General features: G+C 39.0%; 1 protein-coding gene across 2 annotated transcripts; it reads right to left on the bottom strand.

The window, feature by feature from the left end:
- Positions 1 to 243: 243 nt before the first annotated feature.
- LOC148022748 (uncharacterized) lies at positions 244 to 20,727 on the bottom strand. Of its 2 annotated transcripts, none has more exons than XM_087695664.1 (14): positions 20,571 to 20,727; positions 20,361 to 20,462; positions 20,048 to 20,239; positions 7,551 to 7,640; positions 5,000 to 5,065; positions 4,834 to 4,899; positions 4,465 to 4,553; positions 2,197 to 2,242; positions 2,043 to 2,097; positions 1,759 to 1,835; positions 1,276 to 1,671; positions 1,086 to 1,190; positions 807 to 983; positions 244 to 678 (listed from the first exon to the last, which is right to left on the bottom strand). In XM_087695664.1, exons 3-14 carry the CDS (start codon positions 20,093 to 20,095, stop codon positions 604 to 606), a joined length of 1,290 nt encoding a protein of 429 aa, XP_087551790.1. In that variant the 5' UTR covers positions 20,096 to 20,239; positions 20,361 to 20,462; positions 20,571 to 20,727; the 3' UTR covers positions 244 to 603. The 2 variants fall into 2 exon arrangements, with proteins under 2 accessions (XP_087551790.1, XP_087551791.1); XM_087695665.1 differs by having other exon boundaries at positions 20,576 to 20,712.
- Positions 20,728 to 21,255: the final 528 nt, after the last annotated feature.

The following is a 21,255-nucleotide window of genomic DNA, read 5'->3' on the forward strand; positions in this document are numbered from 1 at the left end:
AAATCCGTTTAGGTAATACCTCCCTGAAAGAGACTTGTACTTTATACAAGCTTACAGAATCCATGAACTGGACCATCCTGTGCCCCTGTGACTAACTATCTTGAAAACAAGAGGCAGGAAGCTATCTTAATCCACAAGCATTTGGTGTAAATGAGTTGAACCTCAACTTACATTTCAGACAAAAACATAAGACACTCCGTAGAAATAGAGCAGCCAAATGAAGCCTCTCCATGCTGCCATCCATGACTAAAAAAACATTATAAGCATAAGCACCTCATGCTGATCTTTACTGGTACAAAAGGCATTGGCATGCCTACATTCCAATTAAAAGCCATTTTAAGCAGTTCATAAAACACACGGACATCATCAAACATCTCCTGACCATATCAATAGTCTCAAAGAGGGACAGCTTCAGCTACAAGGCTGAAATTGTGGCAAGCACAGAAACTTGCATTGTGGACAGGTTCAGCAAATATGATAAAGCCCCACTCCTTGTTAAAATTAGCTGCAGTGCTTTGCTAAGTGGGCTCCTTTGCCTTACCAAACCTGAAAATTTCCCCTGTTCTTGTTATTGCCAGAAGGCCACAAATATACAGTGGTTTGTTAGTAAGGCCTATAACGGGGCTCCATGTGTGAGCTACGCAGGTCACTTCCTCCACCAGAACCATAAGCTCCCCACTGATGAGCATGTCAAACAATATGGGTTAGAAAAAAACAAATGACGTAAGAGTCAGCCCTTCATCAGTGTCAGAACATGCAGAAAGCCTCACATGTTACAGGTCACAAGAACCTTCAACTTCTCTTACCATACTGCTGTAGTCATATCCATGCAGACCACCATAGGCAGAAACTGCAGCAGAGTTGCTGCCCGCTCTGATTGGACCACCTGCTCCTGATGCTCCAGAGCCACCTCCTGACCCAGAGCTGTAAAAGCTTCCAGGACCAGGAGCTTCATCTAGTGGAGCTGCACGATCTATTGCAAGCTGAATACACAGAGATCCAAAAAGAAGAACACGGTATTCTTTAAAAGCTATGGTGAGGCATTCCTTGCTCGAAGCAAGCCCATTGCGGAATATACGTCTTACCGTCTGCCCAAGCAAAGTATGAGTCCGAGCAGCAACTCTTTCGGCTATACTGTCTTCTGCAAAGGTAACAAATCCAAATCCTCTGTGTGTGGCTTTGTTTTTGTCCTGATCAGATTGCAACTGAAGGTTAGGAAGATTCCTGCAACTTGAGAACATCATTTGCAAAGAATAATCACATGTTTTAATCTACCTTCGGAAGATAGACGTCCAAGAGCCGTCCAAAATTACTGAAGTAATGCCTGACATCATCAGCAGTCGCTTCTGAAGGTATCCTGCCAATAAAAATTTTTCTACCCACTGCTTTTGATGCACCAGCTGAACCAGGGGAATCATAATTACGACCTGCAGTGGCCAGAGCCCCCGAGTTTACTGACTCCTTGCCAGATGACAAGTTACCAGGTGCCCCTCGAGGTTGCTGCCAATTCCCAAAAGAGCCACTTCCCATGTCATTTGAGAAACCAGATCCTGAGAAATCAAATGGAAAGAACGGTGGCATGCCAAAGTATCCCAGTCGAGCAGCATTTAAATAGCTATTGAAGATGCCATATGGAGGAACACCCTTTTCTCCATTACGACCAGTCTCATCCTATTGTAATACATGCCCACTCAGTCAATAAACAGGGGGGAAAAGATAATTGTCAACTCATTAACCAACAAATTTCTTCATCGTCACCTTTGGTGTTGCTCGGTCAACAGCCACAGAAGATCCAGCAAGTTCATGTGTTTCGTTCATAATCTTGTCTACAGAGTCTGTGAGCATATAGCACCCAAAGGATATTCAAAAAGATCACAAAACACAAATGTCCAAATGAACACCTAACAGCCAAGCTTGCCTACTAGTTCCAAAACAAGTCTTGATAATATAAGAAATGCCCACTTCTACAAAATGTTAAACACCATCAATCATAAGTAGCGTAAACAACAGATTCAACAGTAAACTCTGTGCAAAAGGTTGACCTGAGCTTTCGAAAGTGACAAAACCTATTCCTCTGTGGGCCCTAGTTTCTTGGTCCTGCAAACACTTAAATTAGACTTTGCATAACTAAGAACAGTAAAACATACTTTCAGAATCTTTGTTTACAATGGAAGAAAGAGCAACCTATCTAGGTACCTTTGGCATGTACACATCAGTTACAGCACCAAACTTCTCAAAATAACTGCAGACAAGACAAATGTTACCCCCAGTAAGCTTTATTTCAAATTTGTAAAAAAAAGGGGCCATCATAACAAGGCTCCCAAAGGGAAGAACACATTAGAATCACATTATCTATGATGCCATTGTAATGCTGTGCATACACAATGCTATTTCCTGTGATGATACATATCAGGTTTAAACAGAAAAACATGTATCTGACATCATCTTGTCCAAAAGATCACAGCCAATCTCAATGGGTGGCATGCTATAGTCTTCTGGGAACATTGCAGGAAATGAACTTAATAGCAGAGAAAACCAGAGTGCATGTACAAGGCACTTCATTTTTTATCCTCCGTGCCATGTTTCATAGCAATGACATCAAGGCAAGTTTTGGAAGTAGTGAATATCTCTAGTGTGCCACGCAAGCGAGTGAAGAATCAAGTAGAATTACAAATTCCAAGGGCATGAGATTCATGTGATATGGTGCAGAGGTGTTCTACTATCACATGGAAGGTACTTGATTGACTATAACAAATATTGAATCAATAAATAATGGTAATATGCCAACGCCGTAAGGACGTATCAAGTAGAGTGAAGAATCAAGTGGAATTACAAATTCCAAGGGCATGAGATTCATGTGATATGGTGCAGAGGTGTTCTACTATCACATGGAAGGTACTTGATTGACTATAACAAATATTGAATCAATAAATAATGGTCATATGCCAAGGCCTTAAGGAAGTATATATCCAACCTTTGTGTGATAGAAATAGACCAAGAAAAGAGCCAAAATGAAGTTCAAATGCACTAATCATGCTTGAAAGACCTGAAAGTGTGCCCCACCATGTAACTGCAATGTACTGAAATAATGTCACAAAATGCCCAAAAGTATGAAATGCCTTGCCACAGGAATGTTAAATAATTGAGGCCTTGTGGAGGTCAGCAAAAAACAGTTCTTGCAAAACACAGCATTTGGATCAAAAAGACCCATGCCATGTACAGCTAAGTCGTTCAGATTCCAGCTGCCTGCAGTCAGCACAGAACACTGCCCTTCTCAAAGAGGGGGCATCAAAGGTTCGATGATGATGTATCACCAGAAAAGCATGGCTGACATGGGTGAACATTCTTTGCTAGACTTTCAGAGTCTGTGGCATCACCACATGTGAGGCTCTCTCTCTGTTTCACTTGCCAGAATTCAAACGAATGAGGCATCCTGAGGGTTCAAATCCATTAGGCAAGAATGTCAGAAGAAGTGAAAAACACATCCAGGTTCTGTCTCACACTGTCATCCAGCTGTTAGCGATCAAAAAGGTCTGCGGCATAGAAAAGCAAAAAGCAAAACAAGTGTACCAGACGTGTTCATAGGTCAAGCTGCTGAAACAGAGAGGAAAGGCCCAAATCTTGAATATGCTAGATACTTAATTACAAACCTCCCTTCCACAGGATAACACTTTAGGTTAATGTAAGAAAGCAGGCCAAACGACAAACATAGTATTGTCACTATCCCAATTTCAAACTTCAGAAAGCCCTTTATACATGAGACGCATTTGTGGAAAGCAGACAGCAGAAGTTGGAATCCCCAAACATTGTCGTATTGCCTTGGGCGCCTGAATGAACATTACATGTTATATGCTCATTGCTCAGAGCATAAGATTGTTTCTCTTATCCATTCAGCACTGATTTGAAGATAATTAAAGATGTCGCTCTTGCTCACACTATTTGGCCTATGCATAGATCTAGAAGAGTGTCTACAGGTGCACAAGATGATTCAGATAACCATGCAAGTTGCACAAGATAATTTACATAACTATGCAAGTGGCAAAAGATGGTCCATGAAAATTTCACAGAAACAACATCAAGAAAGCATCATATTGCTTTTAAATGGAAACGCTCTACTCTTTACAGATGAGGTATGAAACACTTTAGCACCTCCCTACAGTTTTCGCAGCATTCTAGGAGACAAGAAGCTGGCAAGTAATGTCAGAAAAGCAAGTGTCATGGCATACTCAAAACCAATCAGCCAGGTTTCTATTTGGATGAAGTATATGCATCAAACATGGTTTAAATGCTTGATTTACTAGCTGAACATGCTTGAATATCAAACAGCCTCAGATGCTCAAGTGGTCTGGTGGTGCAAGTTTTCCAACTTAACAGAGGTTACAATCATTAAAAGGAACAGGATAGAATTGTAAATAATGAAACATTAAAAGATACCAGTTACAGTGAGTTTACTCCCAAATTCACCTCTTGAACATATCCTCAGTAACAGTAGAAGGAATTCTTGCTACAAAAATCCGTGAACTCTTCTTCCCTGGCGGCGGTTGCATGTTTTCCTGTATAGACAGCTCTTCTAATCATAGTTGCATGTTAATTACTCAAGCCCTAACAGTGAGAATATACAACATACTCCGGTTTACTGAAGCTTCAACAAAAACAATTAACTAAGCCCTTTGAGGGAGAGAAGCTATTAGCAGACAAGCATAATGTGTAAAACCTAAAGGTAAAACTAAAAGCCTTTGCAGGCCTGTCTGAAACCCATTTAACTTGGTCTTTCTGAGCAAATGAACTACTTCAAAAACTGAAGTGAGTTCCTATCTTCAGAAATAATATTACCTTTGGTGTCGCAACTTTGACTTCCAGCATCCTTCCGTTAAGAACATGTTGTGTGGCCATTGCTTTCTGCAGAGATGTCTCAGAAGTGAGAATAAGAAATGGCTATGTAATAAAAGCAAAACATGAAACAGGAAAAAACAACATATGATGGTCCTTAATCTTTTACTTCTGCCTCTTCTGGTGTCTGAAAAGTGACATAGCCAAACCCTCGAGAGCGGCCCGTTGCTCGATCCTGGAAGAGACAACCTTAAGAGCTCAAAGACAGCACACTGAAGAGGACAGTTCAAATGCCATCTATCTAGCACAATTAAATAAATAACTGGAGTTTAATAGCAAACGACTAGAACAACTGCCATCTGAAACCGACAGTTTACTGTTCTCTTGTTACCTACTGACTATAAAATTGTAAACCTTCCAAAAAATACAGCTTCCTTGTTTCTCTGAGTGCATAGCTTGACTTGCATGTGCATCCCTAAGGCTCAGCTCTAAGCTGGTTTTCCTTGTTCCTTTTTTTCCCTTCTTTAATCTTTTGATTTGGAAAAGGAAAGGGGATGTGAGAGAGAATTTGGCAGGTGTTACTGACACAACATTTCCATTTAGGGATGTTAACTCAGCACTTTTCTCAAAAACCAAACATAAAAGAAAATGAGCAGGCACTCACATTCTCAATGGGACAAATCAACATTGAACCACAATTCAATAACTTCTACTGTATCCAACCTCTCTTTCTGTTTGTAATCCAATATTACCTGATTCTTAATGTCACTGTCTAAGTTTCCATATTATGCAGAAACTTCTTTAACATAGTAAGCTATATCAATACAGTTCCATATGTCTTAATTGCCCATAAATTATAGCATTATTCTTTTAAGCATCGTTCCTCGAACACTTGATGACCTTCAAATGTTTGAGGAGTACTATCAATGTCAGAAACTTGAGGAGGACTTGGATAATCTTCAAATTGTAGATTTCATATAGTAATATCATACACATTGGCATATCTGCCTTCTTTGACTTTCAGCTTTAAAGTTATTCCATTCAAAACTAGTCAAGGGTCACATCAGAATTCTGCATACAATTCATGTGCTTGTCTGCAGCATAATTTTGTCTCATGGGACTGCTATATTGATGTATGTAATCAACAATTTAAAAGACCACATGACAAGCAATCTTGCCTCCATTACCGATGTCATGGCCGAAACAATGAATATGATAGAAGGTCTTGAAGACTATGAAGAAGCAGCTTTCTTGGCGACCAATGTAGACTGGATCCAATCTACTAGGTCAATGTTTTACAAATTGGGTAGTAGCATGTCTGCGAGGAGGAGGACCAAGTCCAATTCTGGAAGCAGCTAATTTAAAACTAGCAAATCCTTCCAATTCTAGCCCAACTCATGAGGTGGATAATTTGAAAGCAACGGCGCTGGCAGCTTCCAATGTGGCTAACATTTTGCTGGAAGAATGGGAGTTTGAAGCTTAAATGCAAAACATGACCCGGGTAAAGGAGGATGATCTTGTCACAAAGCACTTAGGAGAAGGAGAAATGAAGCCTATCAATAAAAATCTGAAGCCAATCTACCCCAATTAGGACTTTGAATATCTAGCAATTAAACCCCCAGGAACATCACAGGTCATCCTCTACATAAAGATGGAACATCATCAACATATCTTACAAGAATACCTCTTGAGCTAGCTATAAAGCTAATCTAATGCCTCAACCAATCACTCACACTTCTGAAAGTGAGCCATGACAAGCACAACAGGAATAGTTCTCCAAGATTATTGACATAATCTCTTGTGTGCCTTAGTCAATCAACTTTACAAGAAAACTTATTTGGTCCATCTCCCTGAAGTCCATCACTACGAGAACCCCATAGCAAACCCATTGTCTGTGCATCACTAGAAACACTGGTCATGGCAATCGAGATGCTATGGCCCTTGCTCATCACTGTCATGGTTGCAAGATGAGAAAAATATGCACCACTTTACAGTTGCTTTTTCTTGGTTTACAAGTTAAGGTTTGAGTCCAAAAGGTAATATCAGGGCCAAATCATAGAAAGAAGTGTGGCTTATTAAAAGTGAATAGGGTCATGAGGAAAAGTTTCCAAATCACTGATTTCCCAAATTTTGACTATACAACCAGAGAATGAATCTTGAGTAGGAAATGTCGATACAAAGAAAAGTAGAAAGAGACACAAGAGATTGGTGGGTTGTTTTAATGTCCTAAAATAGGTTAAGCCACCAACATTGTGAGAAAAGTTTGATTGGTTGCTATAAACTGATCAGGAGGGTTGAAAGAGCATAACATAAGAAAGAGAATAAAAAGGCCCAATTCGTTCCATGGCTGCCTCACAGAGCTGGGAAAGTAAAACACCATCCCTTTTTTCGGGGGAAATTTTTTCCAGCGTTATGATTTAGAAGACAAAAAACGAAACATGAAAAGGCGAGTCTTTTGATTCAACAACCATTGATCACAAGAATAAACAATCACATCTTCAATTGAAGAAAAGAAAAAACCTACACACTTAAGAAAGGCTATTCTTCAGCTAAGTACTAGTTCAAAAGACGCAAGCATGCTATCAAACCCATCATGGACATTTTAAGATCCATTAATGGCATACAATCAAGTTTATAGTATCCCTAACAATAACATCTAATAATTGCATTTATTTTGAGCTCTAAAAGCAGATTTTCAAATGTAGCAAAGCCATTCATACCTTCATAACAATCACATCAGCCAGCTCACCATACTTGCTCATGTACTGTCTCAAGCCTGCAGTGTCAACATCCCAAGGAATGCCTAGAACCTGGGAAAAAAGCAATTGATAAGATATGAGACATATAAAACATCAAATGCACAAACCCTTGCTTTATTATCTTAAGAATCATTTCTAAGCCCTTATATTTGAATTTTTCCTTCTAAATGTTTACATGAAGACGAGCACATTGCTTCCAAAAAGCACAAAACAACAATAAGATGGCTACAATTCACGAGGAGTCTGACTTTGCCATAAACTGTTGTCGAGTGCACAAGAATCGAAACAAAGTGCTCAAGGCTGAGATATGCACAGTAAGAAGGGAGTGAGAGCAGAGTAGACAGTGCGGAGAAGAGAGAGAGAGAGAGAGCACAACACTCGATGTGGGTACGACCACTAAGTGTACCACTTTAGGTTTTTGATCATTTATATAAAGTACATGTGTAAGGGTGTGTGCACACCCAAACACTGTAAAAGGCACAGTGACCCTTTATTCCCAACATAAACATCAATATGAGACAATTACATTTAGAGGGAACAACATAATTGAGATGGGATACTTATGTACTACCAAGTAATGATTAAAGATCAAATGCATATGTTGCAGACTTCAAATCAGACCCAAGAGTAACCATCTTATTTTATTCAGCCTATATATGACCTTATGCAAGCACCTGGAGACTTTTTGTAAAAAAATCGGTGCTTGCTTTATAGACTTTGAGATGATTTTTAAAAAACACCATGTACATTAAAATTACTGTATTGGCTTACAAGCAAGGCAACAATGTTCTCATCCCAAGATGCATCACAAACAAGGGGGCATTCTCTTCCACATCATTTACAACATGACCAGCATCCATTCATCCCAAAAACCATCTGTTTGTAATATAGCCACTGAATAAATAGCCAAAAATATGGTAATATCTGAATCAGGTCGGCCAATCAAAATGGCCAAAAATAGTAGTTGACCAGCTAAATCCAACCACATGTCATGAGATGTGACAAGTGGTGGGACACTTGGAAACTTGTGTGACAAGTATCTTGACACTTGTCTCTTCTCTATGGCCTTCCTTTTTGGGCTGAATACTGTCAAGAATAGAAACAACCAAATTTAGTAAGCACAGTCAGAGTACAGAATTTATTATTTTTAGAATGACATCCCTATTTTTTAGGACTAGCATTTTTAGGCTAATTTGAGGCTCCTAAAATTTAGGGACCTCCTAAAATTTAGGGAGCCCCCAATATGGGTGTCATATGAAAGCTTTTTCCGTGTACATCGCAAAAACGGTATCAGAATCATCATGTGACTTTCCTATGCAAAGAGATGTGCATTTCAAGCTTTCAGCCCACACATTCACATTGTACAAGCATTTCATGATCATGCCATCTTGTTAATTATAACTGTCTGTTCTGGCGGATCTAGCCCACACTCCAAGGCATCAATCCTTTCTATGTGCGAGTCTAACCATGATATGCGTGAGTTCTGGTCACACGCACCCAATCAGGCCATATAGGTGAAAGTGAGAACTATCTTTTCTCTAACCCACCACGTGGGTCCACCATAACCTGTGACCACTCATCAGTGGCCAGCTCCAATGCACTTTTCTTTATATCTAATTAGTGCAAAGGAAACAAATTTAATAAATCATTATATAGACAAATTAATGAAAAAGGATACAAATTCTGTTTCTATAGAGTTGTGACAGCCCTCTGGCTTTTATTCAGCTGTCCTCAGCTGAAAAGCTTCTTGATATGGCTGAAGAATATCTGGGTAATCCTTCATGAATTTTTCATCTACCCACTGTGCATCTGTGGTGGGTAGATTCTTGAATTTTAGTAAGAATTTTCGTGTCACAAGGCCACTTCTCGTGGTTCGATCCTTGTGAAACAAAATCTGTTCAGGTTCCAAGAGTTGCTCTGTTTCTTCAACTTCTGGGGGATCTTCAGTAATGGGTTCCTTTGGTTCTGGTCCTATGTAAGGTTTTAGCAAACTTACATGAAAAGCATTGTGTATTTTCCAATGAGCAGGAAGCATAAGTCGATAAGAAACTTCATTTATTTTCTCAATCACTTTGAAGGGTCCAAAGTATCTACTAGAGAGCTTTGGAAAAGATGAATTTTGACCGGAACCTTGTTTGAGCCCGCTTTTATCAAACTTTAGCAAGACATATTGACCTTTTTCAAAAGCCAAAGGTCTTCTTCGTTTATTTGCTTGCTTCTTTTGTCACTCTTGGACAACTTTGATAGTGGCTCGAACTTGATCCATTGCTATTTTTAAATCTGAAGCAAACTCATCAGCAGCAAAAATCTTATTTTTAGTGCGAATAATTGGAGGAGGAATCACTTTACCCTGTACTATTTCATTTGGAGCTTTCCCTATGGATGAGTGCATTGTATTGTTGTAAGCAAACTCCAATAATGGAAGATATTTCTCTCATTGTGACTTATGTTGACTAACATAAGCTTTCCACATATCCAAAAGAGTGAGATTCCATCACCTCTGTTTGGCCGTCTGTTTGAGGATGAAAAGCTGAGGAGAACTTTAAAGTGGTTCCCAAATTCTCAAATAAAACACACCAAAAGTTACTTGTAAATTTGGAGTCTCTATCTGAAATGATCTCAAAAGGCATATCATGTAATCTGGAGATATGTTGAATGAAAAGTTTTGCAGCTTGTGCGGATTTCAATGTTTTATGACATGGAATAAAATATGATTGTTTGCTGAATCGATCAATTATGACCCAAATCATATATGACCTTGAGGTGTTCTTGGAATACCTGAGATGAAATCCATTGTGATAGATTCCCATGGATCTTTGGGCACTGAAAGAGGTTGCAACAATCCTGGAGTCTTCTGTCTATCATACTTGGAATTTTGACACACTAGACAAGCCTCAATGAAGTTATGTGTATCTCTTCGTAATGTTGGCCAATAAAAGTAGCGCTCAATTGCACTAGTCGCTGCCCTCCCTCTATGCCCTGCATAAGGGGGTTCATGACTTTCTTTAAGCACCTTTTGTCGAACAAGAAGAGTGACACAAAGGCAATTTGTTCATGAGGAGGTAACCGTCTTTGATGGAATAATCTGGATGAGAATCTCCTTGCTGTAAATTTGACCAAATTGCTGCAAAATTAGTATCTTCATCATAAGTATTCTTCATCGTTTGAAAATCTTCATGATGAACCACTGTAATAGTTGCAATGCGAGGCACTATAGAAAGTGCATCAGCAGCTACATTTTATTACCTTGGAGTGTACATAATTTGAAAATGAAACATAGACAAGAAATTTTCCCATCTTGCATGTTTCTCCTGCAAATGCTTTTGAGTCTTAAAATACTTCAAGCTCTGATGATCCTGCAAATGCTTTTGAGTCTTGAAATACTTCAAGCTCTGATGATCAGTTTTAATAAGGAATTCATTGCCTAAAAGATAATGTTTCCATATCTTCAAAGCATGAACCACTGCTAAGAGCTCCTTTTCATAAATGTCATACCTTTTCTCCACATCATTTAGACGGCGGCTTTCAAAGGCTACGGCATGGCCTTCTTGATTTAGCAGTGTACCAATACAATCACCGTAAGCATCTGCTTCCACCACAAATGGTTTTACTAAATCTGGAATAATAAGAACAGGTCCAAAAGTAAGAGTTGGTTTCAGCCTTCTTTTTTTCCTTCCATTGGAAAGAGGTATTCTTCTTTGTAAGGTCATGAAGTAGAGAAGCCATATGTGCAAAATGCTTGATGAAGTGGCAGTAATAAGAGCATAAGCCAAGAAATGATCGCACCTTATCATGTACATCATGAAGATAAGGCCATTCTTGGGTTATCTTGATCTTTTCAGGATCCATCTGAATCTCTTCAGAAGAGATGACATGCCCAAGGTAATTTATTTTATGCATGAAAAATCCACTCTTTTTATCATTTACCAAGAGTTGATTTTGTTAAAGTAATTGTAAAACGATCTCCAAGTGCTGATGATGCTCCTCTTCATTCTTGCTAAAGACAAAAATATCATCAAAGAAAGTATCGACATATTATCGATGCTCTCTAAAGATGTGCTCCATCATTCGATTTAAGGTGGCTGGTGCATTGGTTAATCCGAAAGGGACCACCAAGAATTCATAAAGACCGTATGAAGTGCGGAAAGCAGTTTTGTGTACATCTTGTGGTATTACCCTAATTTGATGATAGCTACTTCTTAGATCAACGCGGCTGAAAACCTTTGAGCCTTCTAGACGATCCAAAATGTCATCAATTCTAGGAATAGGAAACCGATTCTTCACAGTGATTTTGTTGAGGGCTCGATAATCAATTCACATCCTGAATGTGCTATCTTTCTTTTGAACAGGAAGAACCGGTGAACAAAATGGTAAGCTACTTGGCCTAATTAGCCCATAGTTGAGTAGGTCTTCGACTTGCTTTCTGATTTCTTTTTGTTGAGAACGGCTCACACGGTATGGTGCTATATTAGGAGAAAAACTGCCCAGAATAATATCAATATGATGGCCTTCTGGCCTTTCTGGGGAAAGCTGATAAGGAAGGTCTTCCGAAAAACAATCTATATACTTTCCTAGAGCTGAAGTCGCTCTTGGTTTTCAGCATTCATATTATCTTTTACATCAATGACATAAAGCAAACAACATTGAACACAATCCTTAATTGCTCTAGAGACTTGCATATGGCTTACCATAGGTATGGTGTCTTCAGAAACTCCAGCTTGAATCTCGTACTTCTTGCCTTTGTTGGTGAGTTCTACCTTCTTTTTCTAAGAAAAGATGGTTGAATCTACTCTATGATTCCACGGCATGCCAAGAATCACATCGCAACCATCAAGGTCTCCGATACAGAAGATATCTTCATCACTGTAGCCTTAAATTTGAAACTTGAGCTTGCCAATGTAGGGTGTCACAGTCTTCACTCTGCCACCTTCATCGGCATTTAAAGCTTGGTGAACTTCTGCTGGAGTGTCCATCTCTTCATTCTTTAATCCAAGCTCTTTAGCTAATTGCAAGGAAATGACATTTTCATTCACCCCAAGATCTATCAAGAATAGTGCTTGCTTACCTTGCAACTGTCCCCAAGATTTTAATAATTTGCGCATCTCTGGAGTGTGAGTTGTGTTTGCAACTACATCACTGATAGCATTGATTTTCACTGGCGACTTAGGCTTGTTGTCAGAAACCTTGCTTTGTCCTTTGTTTGGACATTGCTTCGCTATGTGGCCTGTTTGTCCACATTTAAAGCACTTCCCTTTTTTCATGAAGCGTTGCTTTTCTTCTTCGGAAAGTTGCTTTGCTTGTGGGTATAGATTGGAGCGAAATTGAGGAGCATTTGGAGGTGCATAGAGCTTCATCTTCTTTTGATTTGATGGCTACTTTTGCTGCTGTTTTTGTCCTTCATTTGGGGCTGAATTCTCCTCATCATCAGCTACTCTCTTTTTATCATTCTTTTGGAATGATTTGTTACCATTGTGCTCCATTTCCCATGTCTCAACATGGTCAATGAGTTCCCTGAGATGAACTTATTCTTCTTTTCAAGTTGAGATAGTGACTTAGTCTTCTTCTTCTGCTTATGCCTTCGTCCATGCCCAGATCTTGAGGTTGAAGATGATGAAGTGCTTGATGGGGATGAAGATGGAGACGAGGGTGAAGAATGTCGACGCCTTTGACGATGATGAGGTCTTCCACGAGAAGGGTGTGACTCTTCGTCACTAAAAGAGGATCCATCAGAGTAGACGCTAGATGACTTTGAAGAAGAGGATGAGCTTCGACGCGATCTCTTTCTTTGTCTTGAAGTAGAATGGGACTGCCTCTTAGAAGTAGTTGGACTTCTTGATCAGCTCCTTTCATTGATATGGCTTTGTCTCCTTGAAGCAGATGGGCTTCTTTCCTTGAATTCTTTGGGATTCTCAACTTTTTCTAGTTTGAGAAGTTGCTCACGAATTTGTTGATTCTCCTCTCTAAGACTTTGAATGGCTTGAAGGATAGCACTCGACTGATCCATTGAGACTCTAAGAAAAATATGCTCAAGCACTCAATGCAAGGGCTGAAAACAAACAAACTTATAATTGTAAGCACTACCAACACTGTAAACGCCTCGAACAATGTAGTATGCTTAACAATTCTCATATTCACTTGTTTTGGAGATCTAATATAAAAGAGAATAAACACTTAAAGCTGAAAATGAAAATTACTCACAAAATTACAGCCATGAAAATGTAAAAGTAATGGAGACAAGATTAAGGGTTGAAGATGGGCAAACCCCCCCCCCCCCGGAAGGAATGTATTTCTGCTCAACCCAAGTCCCTTAGGGAAGAGCTCAATTACAATCAACCTGAGAGTGAGGAGAAGTAATTCTCACTCTCACAAAATCATGCAAAGATGTACAAACACACATGCATTATCTATTATGCAATGATAAGAACTGATTTCTTTACAATATGAGAGAAGAAAGAGGGGAAATCAGCCTTTCTCTATCGTTGAATAGCAGTACATGGATAGAGCTTGCTTCTTGTTGCTAAAATGGAAGAAAGAGCTCGAGAAGGAGGTGCTGTAATGAATTTACAAGGTTGTTGTCTTGTAAAACAGCAGTGATAGAAGAGGGAATATAGAGGAATTTGATAATGAAGAAGTGGGGGATGATGATGGGGATGGATGGGGGCCAGTTTCTGGCTATCTGTGGGTGCTGTACATGAGTTTACAGCAAAGAAAATTGATGCTAAATGAAAAAAAACGAGCTCTTATTTATAGGAGAGGAAAGAGCTAATACAAAAGGGAAAAGTGGAGTAGCACAAGACAAGTGTCCAGCCACATGTCATGAGATGTGACAAGTGGTGGGACACTTGGAAACTTGTGTAACAAGTGTCTTGACACTTGTCTTTTCACTATGGCCTTCCTTTTTGGACTGAATACTGTCAAGAATAGAAACAACGAAATTTAGTAAGCACAATCAGAGTACAGAACTTACTATTTTTAAAATGACATCCTTATTTTTTAGGACTAGCATTTTTAGGCTGATTCGAGGCTCCTAAAATTTAGAGACCTCCTAAAATTTAGGGACCCCCCAATATAGGTGTCATATGAAAGCTTTTTCCGTGTACATCGCAAAAACGGTATCAAATCTTCATGTGACTTTCCTATGCAAAGAAATGTGCATTTCAAGCTTTCAGCCCACACATGCACATTGTACAAGCATTTCATGATCATGCCATCTTGTTGATTGTAACTGTATGTTCTGGCAGATCGAGCCCACACTTCAAGGCATCAATCCTTTCTATGTGCGAGTCTAACCCTGATATGAGTGAGTTCTGGTCACAGGCGCCCAATCAGGCCATATAAGTGAAAGTGTGGAAGGCTAGTTTCAATATCCATGCAATCAATGAATCACTGTTGTATGCGACTGTCTAGTGTTTGCTTGTATTCAACAATTTATTTCAGCACTTGTCTATGCTTCCATTGTCACATCACTTCTAACATAGTATCAAATTGCAAGATCTAGATTCATGCTACTATTTTTCTACTAATTACATATCTTTCTTCCATTTGTTGATCAAGCGAGCTATTGCTGATCGTTCTTAGCCTATGTGAGGTCAATTGCTGCCTACGTTTTCTGTTAGCATGATTGTCAACTCATGTAAGTCTAGTTGGACTGGGCACACTAGTCATTATCATTATTCAGATATTATTTTAGTGATTTTTGTATAGCATTTAATGCCAATCGGTCATCATTAAATGTTGGCCGATCAGCTATCATTTTATACCTATTTATTATGTGGCTCCTCCTCCCATTCAACCATCATTCTTTGGGTGGTGGTCTTATTGGAGAGAGGAGCCGTTGCGAATGCCCACACAACCAGCAACTCTTTGTTGTACACATCATTCTATATGGATTCCATTTCCCAAGCACATCTCTGAGTTCTCTTCTTTATTTCAACACTTCTCTATGCTTCCATTGTTGCACCACTTTTGACATGGTATCAGATTGCAAGATCTAGATTCTTGCTACGATATTTTTGCTAATTTCAAGCCTTTCTTTTCCTTATTGAACAAACTTGCGTTTTTCAAACCAACAACCTACGTTTTCAGCTTGCGCTTGGATTTCAACTTGTTGATTTACGCATCATTCTCGTGTTTGATATATGGATTTCATTTCTCAAGCATGTCTCTAAGTTCTCTTCTTTTGCAATGTTCTCTTGTTTTTTTTCTCTTCTATCTTGTGTTCAACGATTTATTTCTACACTTGTCTATGCCTCCATTGCTGCACCACTTTTGATCTTTTCAGCCCAACACCTTGCGTTTTCAGCCTACAACAGTGTTTCAATCTATAATCATCCATTTGTTAAACTAATTACTCAATCAACTTGTGTTTTTGGTTTACTGCTCCTAACTGTAATTACACAACTTCCTACATGTTGTTTTGGCTATTTCATGCAATTTTTTACTGATTTTTCATCATTTTGCAATAATCATCCTTCGTTTCTTATCAAATTTCAGGTTACATTGCATGTGATCTCTCATTTTGTGAGGCCTTTGCTAGAGGTTTAGCTAGATCCTCTCTCCATCCCTTCACTCTATATGGCTCTTCTATGCATTTCTATTAATTATAAGTAACATGGACCTGACTATCTAACATTGAGTGCTATTACAAAAGCCTAGTTTGTGCAACAACGGTTATGCTACATTGGTACATTGGTACATTGTTTGTGGAGCTATTATCTACCCTCAACATCCTTTTCCACTTCCTAAATATTTTGATGAGGACAACCATGAGAAATCTATGGTTGCATGAAATACAGATGATGCATGTAACCATCCTTCCTCATCGGATAGGGTGGTAAATAACCTGATTAAGCACTATTTACAGCAATTAACAAATTCACAAAACTAAAATATACACTTTACCATATAATCTTGGACATTACCTATTGGCCCCAAAACTGGCACCCCTTTCAGTATTCCAACTCCCCTTCTTGTCCAAAATGACCAGCAAGTCTTCAATCTGATTTGTCCCTTGATTCGGGCAATCGATTGGCCTTCATTTGCTTTGATGGAGATGAAAAATGCCCCAAATTCAATGATTTGCTGGTCCCTCCACTTGAATAGGCTAAAAACAACTTCAGCCATGTTGAATCCAAGTCTTTGAGCTTTCAATTTCTAACACGCTTCCTGAGGCTGTTGCTAAACTCTAATTTCTACTACAAACTAGGATTTGCAGCAAAGAAATTGGAAATTTATTAACCTCTGGTGACCTCAATGTTGTAATCTTCGGAGCAAGGATATAGAAACGCTGGGAGACGAGAAAGAATGCTGAGGAGAGAGAAATTTTTAACTTTTTTCACAAAGAACTGAAGAAAATCTATCATTTACTGCAACTGCCTTATCTCAATAACTTATAGATACAAAAAACTAAAGAAAATCAGTCATTAAGTACTACCACCCTATCTCAACAACCTGTAGATGATGTCACCTACTATTGATTGGTCTTCTCCTATCCTTGACTGTCTCAATAAGTTCTCCAATGGCTGCAAATCAAGCCAGCAACATCTCCTCCCTCTCTCTTGCAAGCTAACTACACTAAAAATGCCTCTCTCCAATCTCTAAAAACGTTTTTCAAACTTGCATGGGCATTTTTGACAAGTGACAATCTTTCCAAATGATTTTTTTAGCATTATCTATAATAAAATACAAATTAATCTAATAATTATATTGGTGACCTGAAAAATAATCTGACTAACTAATAATTAAATTGGCTAGGCAACTTCCGTTCCCGAGTGTCTCTACACCATCTTTAACCATTAGATTGGCGTTGACATCATTAAACACAACTTCCCTAGAGTCATCAACTAACGCTTAAGACCAAATGAATGACCTAGGCCAACAATTGGCACGAAATACAACCAAGTACCTATATGGCATAACTTATAGCAACTTTTGCCTTTGCAGCCCATGATTTCTTTGGATCCTAAGCTTGTAAATTTACTCTAACCCTAGTTACACCTCACGTGTGCGATATTTACTAAACCATGTGATTAAAAATTAATCCACATATTAAGTGAGGTTTTAAAAATACATATCCTTACATGTCTATTCTGCTCTTCTTCAATGCATTTATAAAGAAGTTCTCCAATAATTACTATCAAAAGTGGAGCAGCAATGGAAGCATAAATATATACTGTAATAAATTGTTGAAACACAAGACAAAAGAAAAAGAAAAAGAAAGAACATTAAAGAACACAATACAGATAATAACTCAAATGTATGCTTGAGAAATTGAATCCATATATCCAACACGAGACAATTGCATACAACAATGAGTCACTCGCAACACTGACACTGGCTTCTCTCCACGGAGTCTCTATATGTGTGATGACTAATGAGTGACTAAGTGAGGAAAAGTACAATAATGAGTCACTGAATGTGTAGACACTAGCACTGGCTCCTCTCTCCATGGAATCTCCATATGTGTGAAACAGCTGAGTGAATAAGAAGGGAAAAGCTTGAATATATAGAACAAAAATATATCCTCAATATGTTCAGATTGGCTAGCATTTAATGCTGATCGACCAACAATAAATGCTAAATATGACCAAAATGAAGATCTTAAAAATATCTAAAATATCCTAAATAATGTCCCCAGTCTTTGCATGCATAGACTCACACATAACTTGATATATCTGCTAACACCCTCTCTCAGATCATGGGTGATCTCATAGAATACAATACTACAATGATAATGAATCATACACCATACGATATAGAACCACCAAGTAGAACCATAGATACCTAAGCAGTCGGTGATTAAGCCACCACTAAGATACCTCCGAGAGAACATGATATCAATGTTGATCATACTAGCTCTTGAAAATAGAAAAGATCATAGCATATCTCTGTGTCTGTCCCAATATCGTGCAGCAACATACATAACCATTCTATCAAAAATACCTCCAAAACATACGTGACCATAAATTCCTTGCCTTTGGCCAAACCACCAAAGTATCCCCTCGTGTAAGCTCAAGACTAGGAGCCAAGAGGTTGCAAAAAAAGAGAAAAGACAAGTACACTACAAAAAGAAAACTCAAAGATATACTGAAAAATAAAATCCATATAATAAACATGAGATAATTGTGTACACCAATAAGTCACCAACCATGTGGACACTAGCACCAGCTCCCTCTCTCCAATAGGTCCTACTCTAAAAGGCTACAAGTAAATAAAGAATTGAGGAGCAAAACCACTACATAAATAGACCTAACTATCTTATTGATTATTAAACGCACCGCCCTCACTACCTTACACTACTTACACTAAGTAAGGTAGCTGTAATTTAGTTGGCACTGAAAAATGAAGATGAGACCATCCACCAAGTACAACAATTTGAACCTCGAAAAGAGATTTAGTAACGAACTCATAAAACAGATAGTGGTAATGAAGCAAACCAAATTCATGCAATCAACCAAGTATGGATGACAAATAAGCTCACACCCCCTCAACTCAAGGAGAAACAAGAATTGTCCACAATACATGAAGCTTGAAGACAGGGAAAATGGGGAGTCTACGAACGAGATAGAGCTCTCATTGCAAAGTTCCAAACATCCAAATCAGTATAATAAAGAGAACATCTAGAATACCTAGATGTATCTTTGATATATTCTATTCCTATCCTTAATTGGATAGGGTGTTTAGTTTTACTTTTTCTTTCTGTACAAATGATAATTGACATATTTGATTTGTCTCTTGAGTCAGTTCTAAAGTCCACATATGTTAATACAACTCTCTCTCCCTCCCTCCCTCCCTCCCTCCCTCCCTCTCTCTCACACACACACACATTATTTACATTATGAATTTCAAAGTTTCTTTATTTTGGTATTTTTCTGTAACATGTGACGTTTAAAATGCTGTCCCAATCTCCAATCCCCATCTGCTGCTTTAGGCCATTCCATGCAACACCCCTTCCCCATCCCACCTCCCATCACTGTCAACTACAGACAATGTACGAGAAGTTTCAAATGACAGATAATGGACCTTTCTCAACACAACATCAGGTCAATAAGCACCTCAAATTTGCAAGTTGGCAAACAAGGAGGAGGTGTTCAAAGGGGTCTCAGTCAAAGGGAAGGGAATGGATCTGGCCGGAACACACAAATTCTCAATCTGTTTGAAGGGATGTAAGAATATATTGGTTTAAAGCATAAGAAGGTTTAGAAAATTTTCCATTTATTCCCACGATGTAAACTACAACAACATTATGAACCCCCAACTACACCTAGCTAGCTAGGTGGTGCCTCGAAAGAAGAAGCTCATAATGTGGAACACTATAGGCTCTTCCCGCAATGTGAAGATGTCAAAAACCTCTCGTGTGGCATGATAGACAGTAGAATTCCATTAAGCAATCCTGGAGCAAAACTTCTTGAAACAAAAGACTCAATACCCTTTTACAATAGAAGAATGAGAAGACATACCACAAGCTTCCGGTTTCCCAATGTTATAGGTGTTGCCGACTCCGCCATGCTTGGTGATTTCAGCTCGACAAGGATCCTTGATTATTCCTCCTGCCTGCCTATGATCTCTCTTTCCCCTCACTCTCCTCTCTTATCTTCTCTTCTCTCTCAGGCCTGCTCTTCACTCACTCTCTCGAAGTTACTCTCCTTTTCCTGCACACAAACATACTCAGATGACTGTGTCTTAGGTCCAGCCTGCCATCCTCTGAGGGGGGCAGAGGAGGGCCAGCGATAGCCAAGCAGCAAAAGAATTGACCGGCATCACAAGACCAACCAGCGCCGCTTGAGGGGCCTGCAGCCATGGGGGAGAAGCTCTCCCTCTCTCACACACACTCTCTCTCCCTAGAGAAGCCCTAGAAGAGGCGAGCGATCTCACCTGCAAAAAAGAACCAGAAAAGTAAACAGAAAATAAAGTTGAGGTCTCTTTTGTTTCTGGTAGAAGGAGAAGGCGAAGGAGAAGGAGAAGGAGAAGGAGAAGACGTGCCTTGCCTTCCCGGAGAAACTAGGATTCCTGCGCTAAAACGGCCACTAGGGTTCAGCACAAGAACCAGACCAGACTATGCTAACAGAGGGTTTTCCATTCAAAACCCGGAATTTCATTATATCCCGCAGCGTCTTTCTTTTCTTTTCTTTTTTAATGGGTGGAAATGCCTCAAAGAAAAAAAGGATGAAGACATGTAGAAGAGGTTGGGTTGGATTCATTCCTATGTCGATAGTGACTTAAATAAGAAATTGGAAGTGATTGTCTCTGCTTTCACACATGTCGTCGGATAACCTTTACTAAAACTAGAACTAGCATTCCGCGTACGGAACGCCAGGTCATTGCACGTCGCAAACTATTTCTCTTCTTTCTTTTTTCTTTTTTCCCTCTCTGTTATTTATTTTTTCTCCTTTCTCTCCCCCCAATTCCCTATGTTTAAAACTCTCTCTCTCTACCTTCTATTTTAGTTTATTTTCTCTCCTCTCCTAGTTCTCTCCCTCCTTTTCTTCTCTCTCTCTCTCCTCCCTTTTCTTCTTCCTTCACCTCTCTTTTTCTTCTCTCTCTCTCTCTCCTCCCTTTTTCTTTCTTTTCCTTCTTATTCTCTCTCTCTCCATTCTCTCTTTAAATTCTTTTCTTTTCTCTCTCTCAATCTCTTTTAAATTCTCTCTCTCTCTCTCTTCCTTCTCTC

This window comes from Lygodium microphyllum, chromosome 16 (genome assembly GCF_053477565.2).
Source record: "Lygodium microphyllum isolate KBCC chromosome 16, Lygodium_microphyllum_v1.1.10, whole genome shotgun sequence".
Taxonomy (NCBI): Eukaryota; Viridiplantae; Streptophyta; class Polypodiopsida; order Schizaeales; family Lygodiaceae; genus Lygodium; species Lygodium microphyllum.

Excerpts from the sequence above, each read along its gene's own strand:
- LOC148022748 (XM_087695664.1), bottom strand. The coding sequence starts at position 20,095 with ATGGCGGAGTCGGCAACACCTATAACATTGGGAAACCGGAAGCTTGTG. Across the intron at positions 4,554-4,833 it reads TCAAAGTTGCGACACCAAAG|GAAAACATGCAACCGCCGCC; the intron begins GTAATATTATTT and ends CTGTCTATACAG. Across the intron at positions 1,672-1,758 it reads TTGACCGAGCAACACCAAAG|GATGAGACTGGTCGTAATGG; the intron begins GTGACGATGAAG and ends GTATTACAATAG.